At 35.5% G+C, this 14,586-nt stretch overlaps 1 protein-coding gene across 2 annotated transcripts; it reads left to right on the top strand.

Annotated features, from left to right (window-relative positions):
• The first annotated feature begins 243 nt into the window (after positions 1 to 243).
• Positions 244 to 14,070, top strand: fam177a1 (family with sequence similarity 177 member A1). Of its 2 annotated transcripts, none has more exons than XM_039741690.1 (5): positions 244 to 634; positions 6,191 to 6,370; positions 9,342 to 9,408; positions 12,826 to 12,923; positions 13,427 to 14,070. In XM_039741690.1, the coding sequence occupies exons 1-5, from the start codon at positions 500 to 502 to the stop codon at positions 13,625 to 13,627; spliced, it is 681 nt and encodes a 226-aa protein (XP_039597624.1). In that variant the 5' UTR covers positions 244 to 499; the 3' UTR covers positions 13,628 to 14,070. The 2 variants fall into 2 exon arrangements, with proteins under 2 accessions (XP_039597624.1, XP_039597625.1); XM_039741691.1 differs by lacking the exon at positions 244 to 634 and adding an exon at positions 953 to 1,173.
• Positions 14,071 to 14,586: the final 516 nt, after the last annotated feature.

Here is a 14,586-nt window from a genome sequence, read left to right on the forward strand (position 1 = left end):
TATTTAATTAAACCCAATAGTGCATGATAAATACACACAGGTGTAAATGGTAACAAGCTAAATGGAGAACTGCTGGTTTCTTTTATCATTTGCATTTTATTGCTAATTAGGAGTCATTAAAAACCAAGAATACAGCTCTTTAAGACTAAAATTAGCAATAAGGGTTCAAAATCGTAACGAGCGAGATCACTGAAGTGAAGCAGAAGTGTTACTTGAGCAATGAGTGATTCTTATTCAGCAATTGGGTTGGAGCAAAAACCTGCAGTCACTGCGGCCCTCCAGGACCGTAATTGAGGACCCCTGCTGTAGGGTTTCACATATCCCTTACAGATTGCTCTGCTGACTACTGGCAGATTTAACCAGTTTCTTCTGCAGGTCTGCTAGGCTTCCATGGTACTCACTTCTGAGGTGACCACCATGTAAGCCTAGCAGAGATTACCATTCCCTCCTCCTCCCTGTCTATCCAATTAATCGTTTTCGTCTCTCTACATTACTCTGGATGGACGTGAAGCCTGGATTCATCATTGCTCCACGAATTCGCCCCTCTCTTTTTCTCTGTCTTTATGTATATACCGCAATAACAATGTTTGTAGGTGAACAGATTTTTAGAATCAAAGATACTGATATTTTAAAGGTAGGTATACCTTTCTTTATAAATGTTTATGGCAGTGATTAACATGCAGTCCATCCACAAGGGTTGCTACAGCTCGGCTCATTTTGTTTTACACTGTTTCTATCTGTGCGGATATGTCTAATATACCGGTAGATCAAATCGGATCAACCAATGGCTCCGAACAATTAATATCTGAGGTGAGAAGCTACAGAGACTCTCCATACATCAGGAGATAGTTTATATAAACTAGGAAGTTTGATTAACTATTCCATGTACTCTAGTCTAAGACATTTAAACCCCCGAGAATATGACCCCTGTCACCAATCGCTACTACAACAACTGCGACGTCTTCAAACAAACGTCACTTCCGGCTGACGCGCCCTGCCGGAAATCTCGTTGCAGGGAGGCGCGGTGCCGTGTAGTTCATCAGTAATACACTGACTGACTATACAATTTGTTATTGCTCAGGCGGTGGCGTCAGGGTGCTGGTGATGGCTGAGCTTTCTTTGTATTTAACAAACGCGAACGTTTCACTGGGCCAAACTATGGATGTGGAAAAGGTAATATGGTTCACCGATGATTTTTAATATTAATTTTAATATCACCTGTCGATACTGTTACTGTGTTTCTTGAGGGAGTTTCCTCACCGCTGTTCCTTGTTTTGCTTATCAAATAAATTCTACTTTGGAATTCAAATAATATTGGATTACACCTTTTAATTGTTTTGGACTCGTATAGTTTTCCCGCATTAGTTTTGTGTGTTTGTGCGCATTTTACTAATTGCTATGAACCAAGAAGCGCATTTGAAAAAGTTAAGACTCATAAAAATGTCCCATTTGGCAAAACTTTTTTTTTTAATCACAAAGCGAAAGCTTAATCATTGGTTGTGTTCTTGTGCTTATAAGAACAAGACATTTCACTAGCAAGAGTTTTGAGACATTCAGTCCGCCGAGTTTGTTTGCTTACCTAGTAGCTGAACTGTCTGAATATCTCATCCAGATGTAGAAGACAGTCAAGGAAAACTGTTAGGCACCTGGGGTCATACAAGGGAATATCCGCAAGGTTTTTAACCTTTTTTGTTTCAATTTTTGATCTCCGTGTACATTTATCGTATTTTTGTAATGCTTTTGCATCCGTTTATGTGCTGCTATGATGGCCTTTAACAATGACTCCATTTGACGAAGATACAACACCATTAAATTTGAGTGTAATGAATGTATGTATGCATGCATCTTTGATTGGTTAGTATTCATATGTGCTCTTGTCTTAGGTAATTCTTATACTCTACAAATAAACGATTTACTATTTTTTTTTTTTAATAAGAACCACATGTTGGCACAGCAAACCACAGTAAATAATTTCTGAAACTTTTTTGGTTTGGTTCCCCGCTGAATATTATGTTTTCTTTGTAGAATGTGCATACTACTCTTTTGCACCAATGAGTTTTCAATCATATATCTAAAGCTGCTAAAACATGTATACAATTTGACTGTATGCTCAAGTGTGCCCCACAAGGAACTGGTTTCATATCAAGGTTTGTGTCTATTGTGGTCTTTGATTTTAACACTAAATTGGAAAGGAGTGTATGGAAAATGCATCAGATGAACTTAAGAGCAATACATTCATATGAACGTCATGGAGTCAAGAATAACTCCAAACTCCATCAACTTTGAATTGGACAGAGCAGGTACAGATCGTGGATGAATGGATGTAAATTAATACAGATTGGTAGCCCTGCAGTGCATGTTTCTTTACTATTATTTCAAGTTGGACTTCTGACATCGTAATGAGGAGGTGCAGGCATATAAACGCCTAAACATTATACAAGATTGCTTGATTAACACAGATGTGCTGTACAAAAATGGTCAGAAGAGAGATCTGATTCTGAAGATAAGTGTGTCGCATTGTGTTCTAACAGCTCATAGTGACCAAAGTGCTGTTCTATGCTGCAGTAACACCAGGTCAGGTAGAAGTGAATAAACTACTCAGGAGGGCCAGCAGCATTACAAAACTCTTCTCAAATTCATGGGAGGCAGTGGTAGAAAAGAGGATGGTGGAAAAATTACTGGTGCTGCACATTTTCTCAATGACATTCTTCTGTAGCATTAGGAGTAATTTGTTCATCCCACAATGGTGTGCAAAGAAGTGCTGCCTTTTTTGTAGTAGCCATCAGATTGTGTAAGCTCCCAGTTATGTTTGTCTTCACCCTAGGTTGTTGTATTATTTGTATATATCCACAAAGCATTATTATTATTGCTGTTAATAAATTGTGTTTAGTGTTGTTCGCATTGCACTTCTGTAGTGTGCTTTTTACTGTTTCCACTTTTTATTTTTATGTTGCATGGTGCTGTGGGAACTAGTGAATTTCCCTTAATTGGCCTCTAAAGTTCAGTCAGCGTATTGGAGATCAGTAAAGTGTGATATGTCTACATCAGTCGCTCTTGGTATCTTGCGTTCATTTCTTCTTGGAATTCTTCTTTCTCTGGCATTTGTGGTTTTGTTTGTGTAGAATCTGTGATGGCCTGGCAGTGCTTTCAGGATGGGTTTCTCAAAGTTCAGACTCCTGTAGCATTTTTTAAGGACTAGAATATGCATATTCAAAAATGTTTTTTAAATTATCATTATAAAAAAAAAGGTACTAACAACTGAAAACTTGTACTAGAAGGACCTAACACTTTCCTACCCGTTTCATTGTTGGCTGCGCATTTGCAAATAATTTGCTGATTAATTAAATGAAAAGAGATCAAACTTTTTTTGTTTTTGTTTACATAAATAGGATAGAAACTTCAAGTCTCACAATAATCATGATACTGAATGGAATACAGTAAAGCAGATGCTCATTTGTCAATTTGTACAGAATTTCCATCCATTTTCCAACCCGCTATATCCTAACTACAGGGTGGGGGGTCAGCCAATCCTAGCCAGCAGAAACAAACCCCCAGGCAGGGCACCAGCCCACCGCATGTACAGAATATGCTAAAATGATTTCAAACACATTCACTTAGGGCCACATTATAGCTATCCATCAATCAAATATACATTCCTTTAGATAACTGCGATGCCATGAAGATTTAAGGATTACATGGGAAGTTTACATATAAATCCACAGCTAGGATAAAGATACACTCATTTTTCTTTTCTGATGACACTAAAACCATATGCTATATTGATAAGTAAACGAAATCCATGCAGGCATTACTTAGAAGCTTCCCTTGGCTGCATATAATCTGCAAATGTGCAGTAGTCCATAGACTGAATCTGACATTGACATTTACCAGTAAAGTGTTAGGCAACATTCTTGCGCTCTGCCTTGTCATGTCAAATGATAGGAATTTTAGTGCCATACAATAAATCCATGTTTAAGGAGGAAGCAAACTAAAAACCAGTAACAAAAAAAAATATATATATAGTTTTAATAGGTTAGTGCTGGTAGTAATAAATCTGTAACTATAAGGGCAATATCTCAAAATTTAATGAATGACTGGTTTAACTTTTTGAGGTTGCAAATGAGGAAAAAAGAATAACATTTAATAAAGTGTATCAGCACTTTAAGCAAAATTCCCTAATGATTAACTATGGGTTCAGTAAGGTTCTCTTTAGATATCCCAATGTGGTACATGAAGGTTACTCAAATACTTATTTTCTATTTACTGAGAAGGAGGTTTGCTTTAACCAAAAGGAGGCAGAGACTTGATGGGCTGTTCAGAGCATGTATGCAGCTTCATCATGTACTCGGACCAAGTAGTTTTGTTCTGTAGTTGAAGGGTGATGATATCGGCCTGTTGGATAGCAAAGTAGAAAAGGGCTTAGCTGTGGTGTTTGTTTTGTTCCCCATTTAGTAAGACTTCTATGAATTCATTATGGTGTTGGTGATTTTACTTCTCTGATGCCATTCACTAAGAAAGAAGTGTTTTTCAGGTACTGTGATATCTTTTTTTCCTGTTCAGCAATAATTTGAAAACTGGCTTCCTGTTACATAGCTACTTGTGCTAATGTTCACAAGAAATAGTAAAAAGATTACAATATGCACGCTTTCGAGGCAGCTCGGGCCACTTCTTCAGGCAGGATGCAAACCGATTACATGTTGCCTGAAGAAGGGGCCTGAGTTGCCTCGAAAGCGTGCATACTGTAATCTTTTTTGTTAGCCAATAAAAGGTGTCATTTTGCTTGGCTTTTCTCTGCATTCATAATGGCTAACACGGTACAACAACCTAGTACTCAAGAAATAATATAATGTTATGCATGTTTTGCTGATTGTTTTATGTTAAATACAGTCTTGTGCATTAAGGAAATGCAGTATACCATAAAGTTAAGTTATTCAGTCAAAAGGTGATCTATGATTATGATCCGATTGGACATCTTGAGTTTTAGGCTGAAACCATGATGCATTTGAGATGTGAGGATAGTATATTGTATGATACTGAGAACCTTTTAGGAAGTTGGGTTTCTTATGTGTTCTTGAGAAAAAATGGAAATGAGAATACCTCTTCAAAAGTATCTGAACAATACAAAAATGACTAAGACAAACACATTTATAATTTTGTGTTGAAAGCCCAGATTTTTAGTTAGTGGAACAGCAATTAGCACCTTTATCTCAGTCATCCAGAAATCTGTGTCCAATTTTTATTTGACAGACTATCTGTTTGGAATTTGCATGTTCTACTTCTTTAATTTTTTTTTGCTTGTTTCCTTTTTATCAGTTTTCTTGGTTTCCTGCTAAATTAAAACAATGTAAATGTTAAGTTATGTGGGAAAATCTAAGTAGATTTAGTACAATGATAATCATAAATATGTCCTAAAATGGACTGCTGTCTATTCCAAGGTCCAATGCTTAATGGTGTTCAGTGCTGCTAAATGCTTATAGATAGATCGATAGATAGATACTTTATTAATCCCAAGGGGAAATTCAAATAATCCAGCTGCAGTATACTGATACACAAAAAAAAAAAAAAAAAAACAATAAGTGTCCAGGGAGCGATTCCACATAAAAGAAAGTGGTAGAAGTGATCAGTGAAACAGAGATAAAAATAGAAAAAGAAAAGGTAAAAATATAAAGTCCTACACGGAGCTGCTGGAATGGCTGCCAATAGAAACACTGGGAATTGAAAGCTAATATATGACTGGTATAAAGGGAAAACTGGGAGACTCCAAGTACAATCTTAAATTGAACTAGCCTCAGTTTTCCAGGAGTAGTAATTTAGAGTGATTTGCAGTGGTTTTTAATTGGTAATGTTGAGCAATTTAGTGGTATTATTTAATCATTAACAACATATCTCCATTTTTAGGTGACACTAGGGTGTTAATGTAAAATAACGAGATAAGAAAATCCTTTCATTTTTGTAAAATAGCAGGTTGTCTACTTGAACCATCTTCTAATTCTAATCTTGCCCCCAATTCTCCTTCCTAAACATATTTGCCTGCTGTGAACTACAATGTATTTTTGCTTTTGATTTGAAATAAATAAATATAAGTAATTAAGTGAATGTTTTTGATTTTTAAAATTCTATAAAGTATTTTAAAGCTTTAAAATCGAGCATTATTTTCTTCATCTTCTCTTTTTTTTTTTTTTTTTGACAGAATTCAAATTCTGGAAAAAATTTTGAAAATGTTGAATTAGGTGAAATAGGAAAGAAGAAACCTCAGAAGATACCACGAAGGATAATTCACTTTGCCAGTGGCGAAACCATGGAGGAATATAGTACAGATGAAGAGCAAGAAGAGCCAGAAAAGAAGGATCTTTTGCCAGCAGTTAATCCAGTACGTATATAAGCTAAATCTTTACATGTAAAAAAAAAAAAAAAATGAAAAGCCATCTTACTTTTATTAAACTAATTTTTATGCAAATCTAGGTTTATTGACAGTGAATATAAATCATGTACTTCTTTTATCAGTTGCATGTAGTATGGTTATTTAATTTGGTGATATAGCATCAACTATGAAGTGTTTTGATTGTATATAATGGTCTTGGATTATTCTATAACTTAACAAAATGAACATTTCAAAATGCTCCTTTCTCTTAACTGTATAATTTTAAAATCCACATGTTTATTGCTTTTATTAAATGTATACATTTCAAAACCACAAAATATGAGATGGCATAAAATGGGTCGGAGTTTCATTTTTGACTTTAAAAAGAATTTGCAAAGAAAAACTACTGTATATGGCCAGTTCACTGCTCAGTGATGAAAATGAAACACCTGATTTATTTCTTTGTCTAAATATGTAATAAATAAATATATTTATTTTAATAAGGCAGAGGAGGTTTTCCTAGAAATCGTGTCTTACAGCCTGGCTACCTGAAACAATCTGATAAATCTCCCATTATGAACTTTATACACATTACTATATTTATAATGTAATGCAAGACTCTGATTCTTTGGTCCCATTGTCTGAATATATTATTTCAGTAATTTGATAGATACTTTATTAATCCCAAGGAGAAATTCACAATGTATATTTCCAAAAGAATGCTTTGATATTTTGTTATCTACATATGAACAACATTAAGCAAGTGCAATGGTAAGAGATGGGCTAGATAGCAAGGGACTAATTTTTATCAGGCCCCCTGGTTTGTGGAGAAAACAATTTAAACCGGTCGCTATTACTTTCTCCATGGTGGCAAAAAAAATAGACTAGTTACAAAAAGAAGCAGCTTTCTTGGAGGACGGTAAAACCTAAAATGCAACAAGAGCCTCCAGCCTATTGCAGTTATTTAGCTTTATTAGTATTCTGAATTGACCTTTGTATTTGTATTGTATTTCTCCCTGTAAGACGGGTAGAAGGAAATCTGGAGCACTTGGATGTGTCTGTTCTGCATTATATTCCCTCACTCTGTCATTGCCTGTTCTGAAAAATGACTAGCAGGTAACTGAAACATTGTTCTGTCCTGAATTTAGAGCATTGTGCCAAGTTCTCATTTCCCCAGTGTCTGTCTAATTGCACTTTTGTTGGTGTTTAGCACTCTAATGGCCAAATGGCTCTATGTGGCTCATATCAAGGCCTGCAGTAAAGAGACAAACCTTCAACAAAGTAGAATCTAAATACATTGAGATGAGATGCTTTTTTGTAGGTAAAATGGTTCAACACTTTGTTCACCTTGCAATAAATAAGCACTTTAGCTTCTATTTTCAGCAGCTGGACGAGAGCCCAAATATTATTTTATTTCATTGGCATTACAAAACCAGTTTAATATAATTTATTTTGGTAAAACGCCTTATTTTAGTATCTGTGACATAAACAGAGCAAGGACCACAGTAAATACGGTCTCCTAAAAGCCCACAAAAAACAAATCAAGTGAAACATTTAGAAATAGCAATTAGATATCCCATCAGGCTGTATAGTGAATAAAATTGATAGCAAGGAGTGCAAGAGACTCAAAATCAAGATGGTTAGGTAGTGCGTCTTGCAGAGATGTACTACAGATGATTGGTTAGGTGCTACAAGTTAGATAAGATCTTTATATTTTTGTCTGGAAGAGCTGAGTGAAAACCACCTAAGATATTGTCACATCACACAGTGACTGAGAAGGTCAAATCTGTTTTCGTAACATCTGTAGAAAGAGTTTATTCCTCATTCCTATTAATAGACTGTTTTAATAATTCTAGCAGAATCTGCATTTGAAATGCAGCCATTAGTCAGTAGTGTACAGTTAATTAGTGGGGACAACACATCCTTGTAGGGCACCTGTAATCAACGTGAGGGTTATGGACATGGGAAGCTATGTTACATGAAGGAATAGAACGGACAACTTATTGGCTCTCTGCTGCTTCCTCGCCTGTTTCCTTTATTGGAATGTAAAGAAAAACAGACGGGTTTGTTTGGTAGGTTAAAGTGTTTTCATTTGATGCAAAATCTTCTCTTGTGGTTCAGACAGCAATATTTTAAAGTACCGTCACTTGTTCACATAGAATCGGGTACATCTATCATAGAGTTTAAACAAAAATCAGTCCACTGATTTACCTGAAAAGTGAGATACCAATAAGATGAGAGAGGTTTTAGTAAAACTGGACAAAGAGCAGTAGCTGTAGTCCTGCCTTCATTAGGTTATCCATTTTATTTATGTAAAAAACTGGTATGTCACAGGAGGGCACTTAGTAGTGATAAGTGTTAGCATTGTTTGCTCTCCTGTGCAGGAACACCAGCTCTAATGTTTCATTTCTTGTCTAGTGTGATGTCTTGCTGCATGATTTATCTTGCTCATAAATGTAATCACTTGATTGAACAAAGGACTTTTATGTATAGCTTAAGAACTTTTGTATACTGTCATAGATGTAGCAAATCAAATATTTAATACTTGAGTGTACACGTTTATCTTTAATAAAGTGCTGTATCATTCAGGTTTTTCACTTGCCGTTTGGAATTCCCTCTGTGCTCAAAGTATTGCCACTTACCTGCTTTTTGAGGTGGAACAGGGCCTTTTGATTATTGATGCAAGTAGTACAGATACTAGTAGACTCTGGATCTCTAGAGGCTCGATAAGTAATGCATGTTCTAAACAAAGCAGACTACGATACTCTGGTCAGCTGCAGGATCTGTCAGAGTTGCAACTGGTTTTTCTGGCTTACCTAAGCTAGAAGAAATGTCTTTACATGTGAAGAAACCTGCCTTTAACACAATGGCTGTCTTATGGGGTGCTCTGTAGCATTCATATTATAATCCTAAATAATTGTTACCTCTTCAAATTATTTATTTTATGTACAGTAACATTGCATTTCTAATGTCATTTCAGAGAAATCTGACTTGGGGACCATACTTTTTATTCCATATGTGGAGAGTAGCTACAGCAACAATTTCAGGTATATTTTTAAAGTGGATCAGTTTTAATAATTGCAAACCTAAGTAATGTGTATAATTTTAACACCTCAAACCAATATATTGAAAACAGCTTTTTAATTACTTTACTGAGTAAAAGTAAATTTAAGTACTGAGTATGGATGTGTGAAACCTTTTCTCATGATGGATAAAGACTACTTGTGTGATTAGTTTTTAGAATATTCAATATTTACCTGCATGACTTTTGACGGGGCAGAAGAAAGTTCTCATTCCCTTTACTTGTACAGTCGCTGACCACTTTTTTAGATACCTACCCTAAACAAGTTTACATTCTTAAAATGACTTCATTTTTAAACAATCGTCTCAGCAAACTTTTGAAAGCTCAACCAACAAATATAATGTGACAATTTTTGTTGCAAATTAACGATTCTGATTGTTCAATTTTCCTCCCTGTAGTATTTTATGCAATCTAAGGTTAAGTTGTTTTTTAAGCAAGTTCAGGTTGGTTTCAGACTATTATCATATGTCATTGGGGAAAATTAAATGTATACACCCACCCATCTTCCATGCACTAGTCCATAGTAGTAGCAAAAAAAGACAATGAAGACATTGATACTATTTTGAAATTAGTCATTTGTGGGATGCCATGTATTACAATTTATTTAATGCAGGATAATAATATTCATTGAGGATGGCTGTCATTATGAGCTGTGTGTTAATTCTGCTTGTTTTTGAACAGTTTTGTTGAATGTTAAGCACAGATTTTGAGATAGAAGACAATTACTGTTTCCTCACCAGACCAAGTATACTACAACATTCTTGAACAACCCTGTCTTGCCATGTTGGCACGAATATTCTTTTCATTCTTCCAGCATCTGAATCTTTAAACAGCTCTTGTTTACGTACAGAAATTTTCTCTAACCATTTTTTGTCAGGACCCCCACCTAATGAGCATCTCCGTACGAGGCAGAGGCTATACGACCCTAACTCAGTTTGTGTAATTCATTTCAGAATTTCCTGGCAACTATTACAATTGCAGTTTCTCAACGTTTATTATATTTCTAACATTTACAACATGATTAACATGATATATTTAGGTGATTACTGTTTTTTTTTTTTTTTTTTTTCCCCAAATTAAATCTGTATATTTAATAGTAAATAATAATCCACTTCACAGTGATTACTTAGTGGGCTTCTAAATTATGTATAATTGTCTGCTTATAGCCTACAAGGAAAGAACCCTTTCATAATAAGGGCATTGTATGTGATGTTTAAATGGCCAAGTGAAGCCGTTGTCCAAAACACTGATTTCTTGTCCAGTCTTTTACCTTGAATGTTTAGAGATTGTTGGCTGCTTCATTGTTAGTTGTCATACAGCTGATTTTTCTGCTCTAAATGCTGAGGCCACCAGTGCCTGCCTCAAGTGCTGCCTGTCACTTCTTCAGTGCGATCCTTCAACAAATACGATGCATACATGTGTTTGCTACACATCCTCCACTCATCATTGGTGACGTTTGTTGTCAGACTTGTACATAGCTGGGCAATGTTGCTCAAGTAAGCATTGAACCATATTTAATGAAGGCTTGGAGCGACTTACTGTCAGTTCATTTTTTTTGTGTGTTTTTAGCCAATACCTTAAATCAGTCTCTCTCAATTACACTGTTCATTGTACATTGACACCCCATGTGTAGGGTACAGTGCTTGAAGCTTGCTTTCAATTACACAAATACACATCACCTGACGTGCTTAAATCCAATAAGCATTCGAGTTAATACAGCTTGGAGTTGGAATATACGCATTAAAAATGATGATATGGTCAAAATACTCACTTGCCTAATAATTGTGCACACAGTGTAATGATGCGATAGTGTTATTAAGGTTCAGAAAGAGGGATTGTATTTACTGCAATAATTACCTGTTAGATGGTCATTGGGGTTATCTTCTTTTTGGGATCCCTTTTTGGTATTTAAAAGAACAATTAGTTGCAGACCTTTAACTATTAACACATCAGTTGATGCCATGTTTACATCGCTTGAATTATTAAGCCATCGTAAGCCTATTTGTCCCCACATTTAACTGAAATTGTAGAGTGCTGTTGAAAGCAGGTATTTACATTCTGTTATAGCTCATATTTCAGAATATGACTCAATGTTTCAAAAATATTTAATAAACAAAAATGTGATAAGCGACTCTTTAATGAAGAAACCAAAAAAATGTAAAACGCTCCAACTTTCATATCCGTCAACTAACTCGGTCTCTGAACACACCTGAATGTTACGCCACGTGTACATTTTCAAACTTGTTTACATTATGTAAAGTACACTGTGTTTGTATTTGTTTTTAAACTTAAAATACATTTATTCCCCCAGTTACCTATTCAATGACCTATTCTACTGATAATGTCATCATTTCTCAATGTTCCATTTTATTATTTAACATCATACATGATAGTCACTTTATAGAGTAGCATTTCTGGTATGAATAGTAGGCTAGTAGTCATCGCTGAAGCATTCTGATCACAGCGCCAACAAGCAAATTTACTGGTTTTTTTTTTTTTTTGGCACAGCAGTCTTCTTGCAACAGTATGCAGTTCCTGTCAGTAAACACAGATAAACATATCCCTACATGCTTGTGAATATAGAGCTCTCGGTTATTGATATGGGAAACGCGTGTGCAGTGGTTAGTGCTGCTACTTCACAGCTCCAGAATGCTTCTTTCCAATCCCAGAACAGTCACTATGTGAGTGGAGATGTCCATGTTCAGTTTGTAGCAGAGCAGTTTTTTTGGATACTATTTAGTATCCAGAAATAAATGCATGTTAGGTTGACTTGTAAATAGTCATTGACACAGGCTGGATGTGCTCTGTGATGGACTGATGAACTTCCTGCCATGCTGTAGTTGCTGCTTGAGCAGGTCCCATGTTTTTGTAATCCTGAATTTCATAAGCAGGATGTAGTCTGATGAGTGATACAGAAGTGAGTTATTGATAGCACTAGAAAATATCATTTTCTTAAACCTTGAAATACAAAACATGCATAATCTTTATATATTTCAATAAATTGAACAAGTTGTTTTTCGTTTTTTTTTTTTTTTTTAAATTAACCAATTTATAAGATCCAATCACGCGGTTGAATTTATAAGATCCAATCACGCGGTTGAATTTATAAGATCCAATCACGCGGTTGAATTTATAAGATCCAATCACGCGGTTGAATTTATAAGATCCAATCACGCGGTTGAATTTATAAGATCCAATCACGCGGTTGAATTTATAAGATCCAATCACGCGGTTGAATTTAACAAACCTGCTAACCTATAGTGTTTTTATTTGGTTTAAACAATTTGTCAGTAGTGCACTACTGTTGCTCCTCTGTGGGTTCTGATACATTTTAATCATATATTTGGATTTTTTAATGACACTTATGTATTTTTGCTTTCAGTTTGTGATTACCTTGGGGAAAAGATGGCATCATTATTTGGCATTACTACTCCCAAGTATCAGTATGCTATTGATGAATATTACAGAATGAAAAAAGAGGTTTGTATTTTAAGAGTGCAACAATTTTTCTAAAAAGTTTTGTTTCATTGTGGTGGCACAATGGCGCAGTGGGTAGCGCTGCTGCCTCGCAGTAAGGAGACCTGGGTTCGCTTCCTGGGTCCTCCCTGTGTGGAGTTTGCCTGTTCTCCCCGTGTCTGCGCGGGTTTCCTCCTACAGTCTAAAGACATACAGGTTAGGTGCATTGGCGATACGAAATTGTCCCGTGTGTGTGCTGGCGCCCTGCCCGTTGATTTGTTTCCTACCTTGTGCCCTGTGTTGGCTGGGATTGGCTCCAGCAGACCCCTGTGACCCTATGTTAGGATGTAGCAGGTTGGACAATGGATGGTTTATCATTGCAATAACATAAAAATAAGGCTTATGAATGTCTTGGGTTAGCCTTCCAAGAATAACAAAGGATGGCTGTACATTTTCAATGATGCATACATGAGAATGATCATCATCTGATAATCCTAAAATTGTCGTGATTGTTATTTCTTCCCTAGGAACAAGAGGAGGAAGAGGAGAACCAAATGTCCGAGGAAGCAGAACGTCGTTTTCAGGAACAACAGGCCCAGGAAAATTTAGAACCACGCAGTACCCAACCTGAAGGAGCTGCTTCCTTTGTTAATGTAACATTTGATCTAGAGAAAGACGGGTGTGCACATTCTGAGAATAACAGAGTTTCAGCTCCTATTCCAACTTAACTCTATATTTAAAAACTGAAGACTGTTCTTTACAAGCACTTCTCAGTTCACTTTTATTTTCAGTAACTTTTTAATTTATTTTTCAGGTTTATGCGGATTATTTAATAATAATATATTGTTGATTGGTGTCACAAGTGCTAATGCTAAAAGGGTCCACATTTAAGAACGATGTATTGCAGTCCGTGTGGCGTGTACATTTCCCATCCAAAAAGCTAAAAACCGTAGTCGATCTCAATTCTATTGGAAGTGTATTCTAATAATGTCATTTATTATTTCAGGAACAGAAATTCATAATTCTGTTTCTAAAGACCATTTCTTTCATTGACAAGAATTTAGAATTAGTGTTGCTGCAGATAACCACACAGATGCTCTTTTAAAATAAATCTAACATTGTATTAACAGTACACCCTAGTGTTTATGATCTAAATGCTTGAATTATTCTCCTGTACCCTGGAGTGTGTGTGTTGGGTACCAACAATGTGCTCATTGAATATGTTTTATGCAAAGCTACTAGGATTTGTTTGGGGAGAAGTGGTAGAAAAATCCTACACTTTATTAAATTGAAAAAATAAAACTGCATGTCTTATATGCATTATCAAAAGCAATGCTTTCTTGTAAAGTTAATAGTGAAGAAGAATGTGTTGAAACATCAACCTTTTAAAAAAAAAAAAAAAAAACAAAAAAAACTTGATAAAACATTTTATAAGTTATTATGTAAATGTTTCTTTAAATTCAATGCTTTAATAATCAACACTTCATATTATTTTGTATATATATTTAATAAAACCTTTAAAAAAAGAATACCTGTCTTTTGTATAGTGTATGTATAGTAATAAAACGGTGAAGGCCACTTATAGAATGCTTGTTGTTATACTGTGTGTGTCTATATGTGTGTGTGTGTGTGTGTAATATATAGCATAGTTTACTATCAAATAAATCAAAAAGTATGCAACACGGGT

The sequence above is a fragment of the Polypterus senegalus genome, chromosome 18 (assembly GCF_016835505.1).
Source record: "Polypterus senegalus isolate Bchr_013 chromosome 18, ASM1683550v1, whole genome shotgun sequence".
NCBI classification, from domain to species: domain Eukaryota; kingdom Metazoa; phylum Chordata; class Cladistia; order Polypteriformes; family Polypteridae; genus Polypterus; species Polypterus senegalus.

Coding starts and splice junctions, on each gene's coding strand:
- fam177a1 (XM_039741690.1), top strand. CDS start 500: ATGGACGTGAAGCCTGGATTCATCATTGCTCCACGAATTCGCCCCTCT. Junction 6,371..9,341: donor TTTTGCCAGCAGTTAATCCA/GTACGTATATAA, acceptor ATGTCATTTCAG/AGAAATCTGACTTGGGGACC. Junction 12,924..13,426: donor ATTACAGAATGAAAAAAGAG/GTTTGTATTTTA, acceptor TTTCTTCCCTAG/GAACAAGAGGAGGAAGAGGA.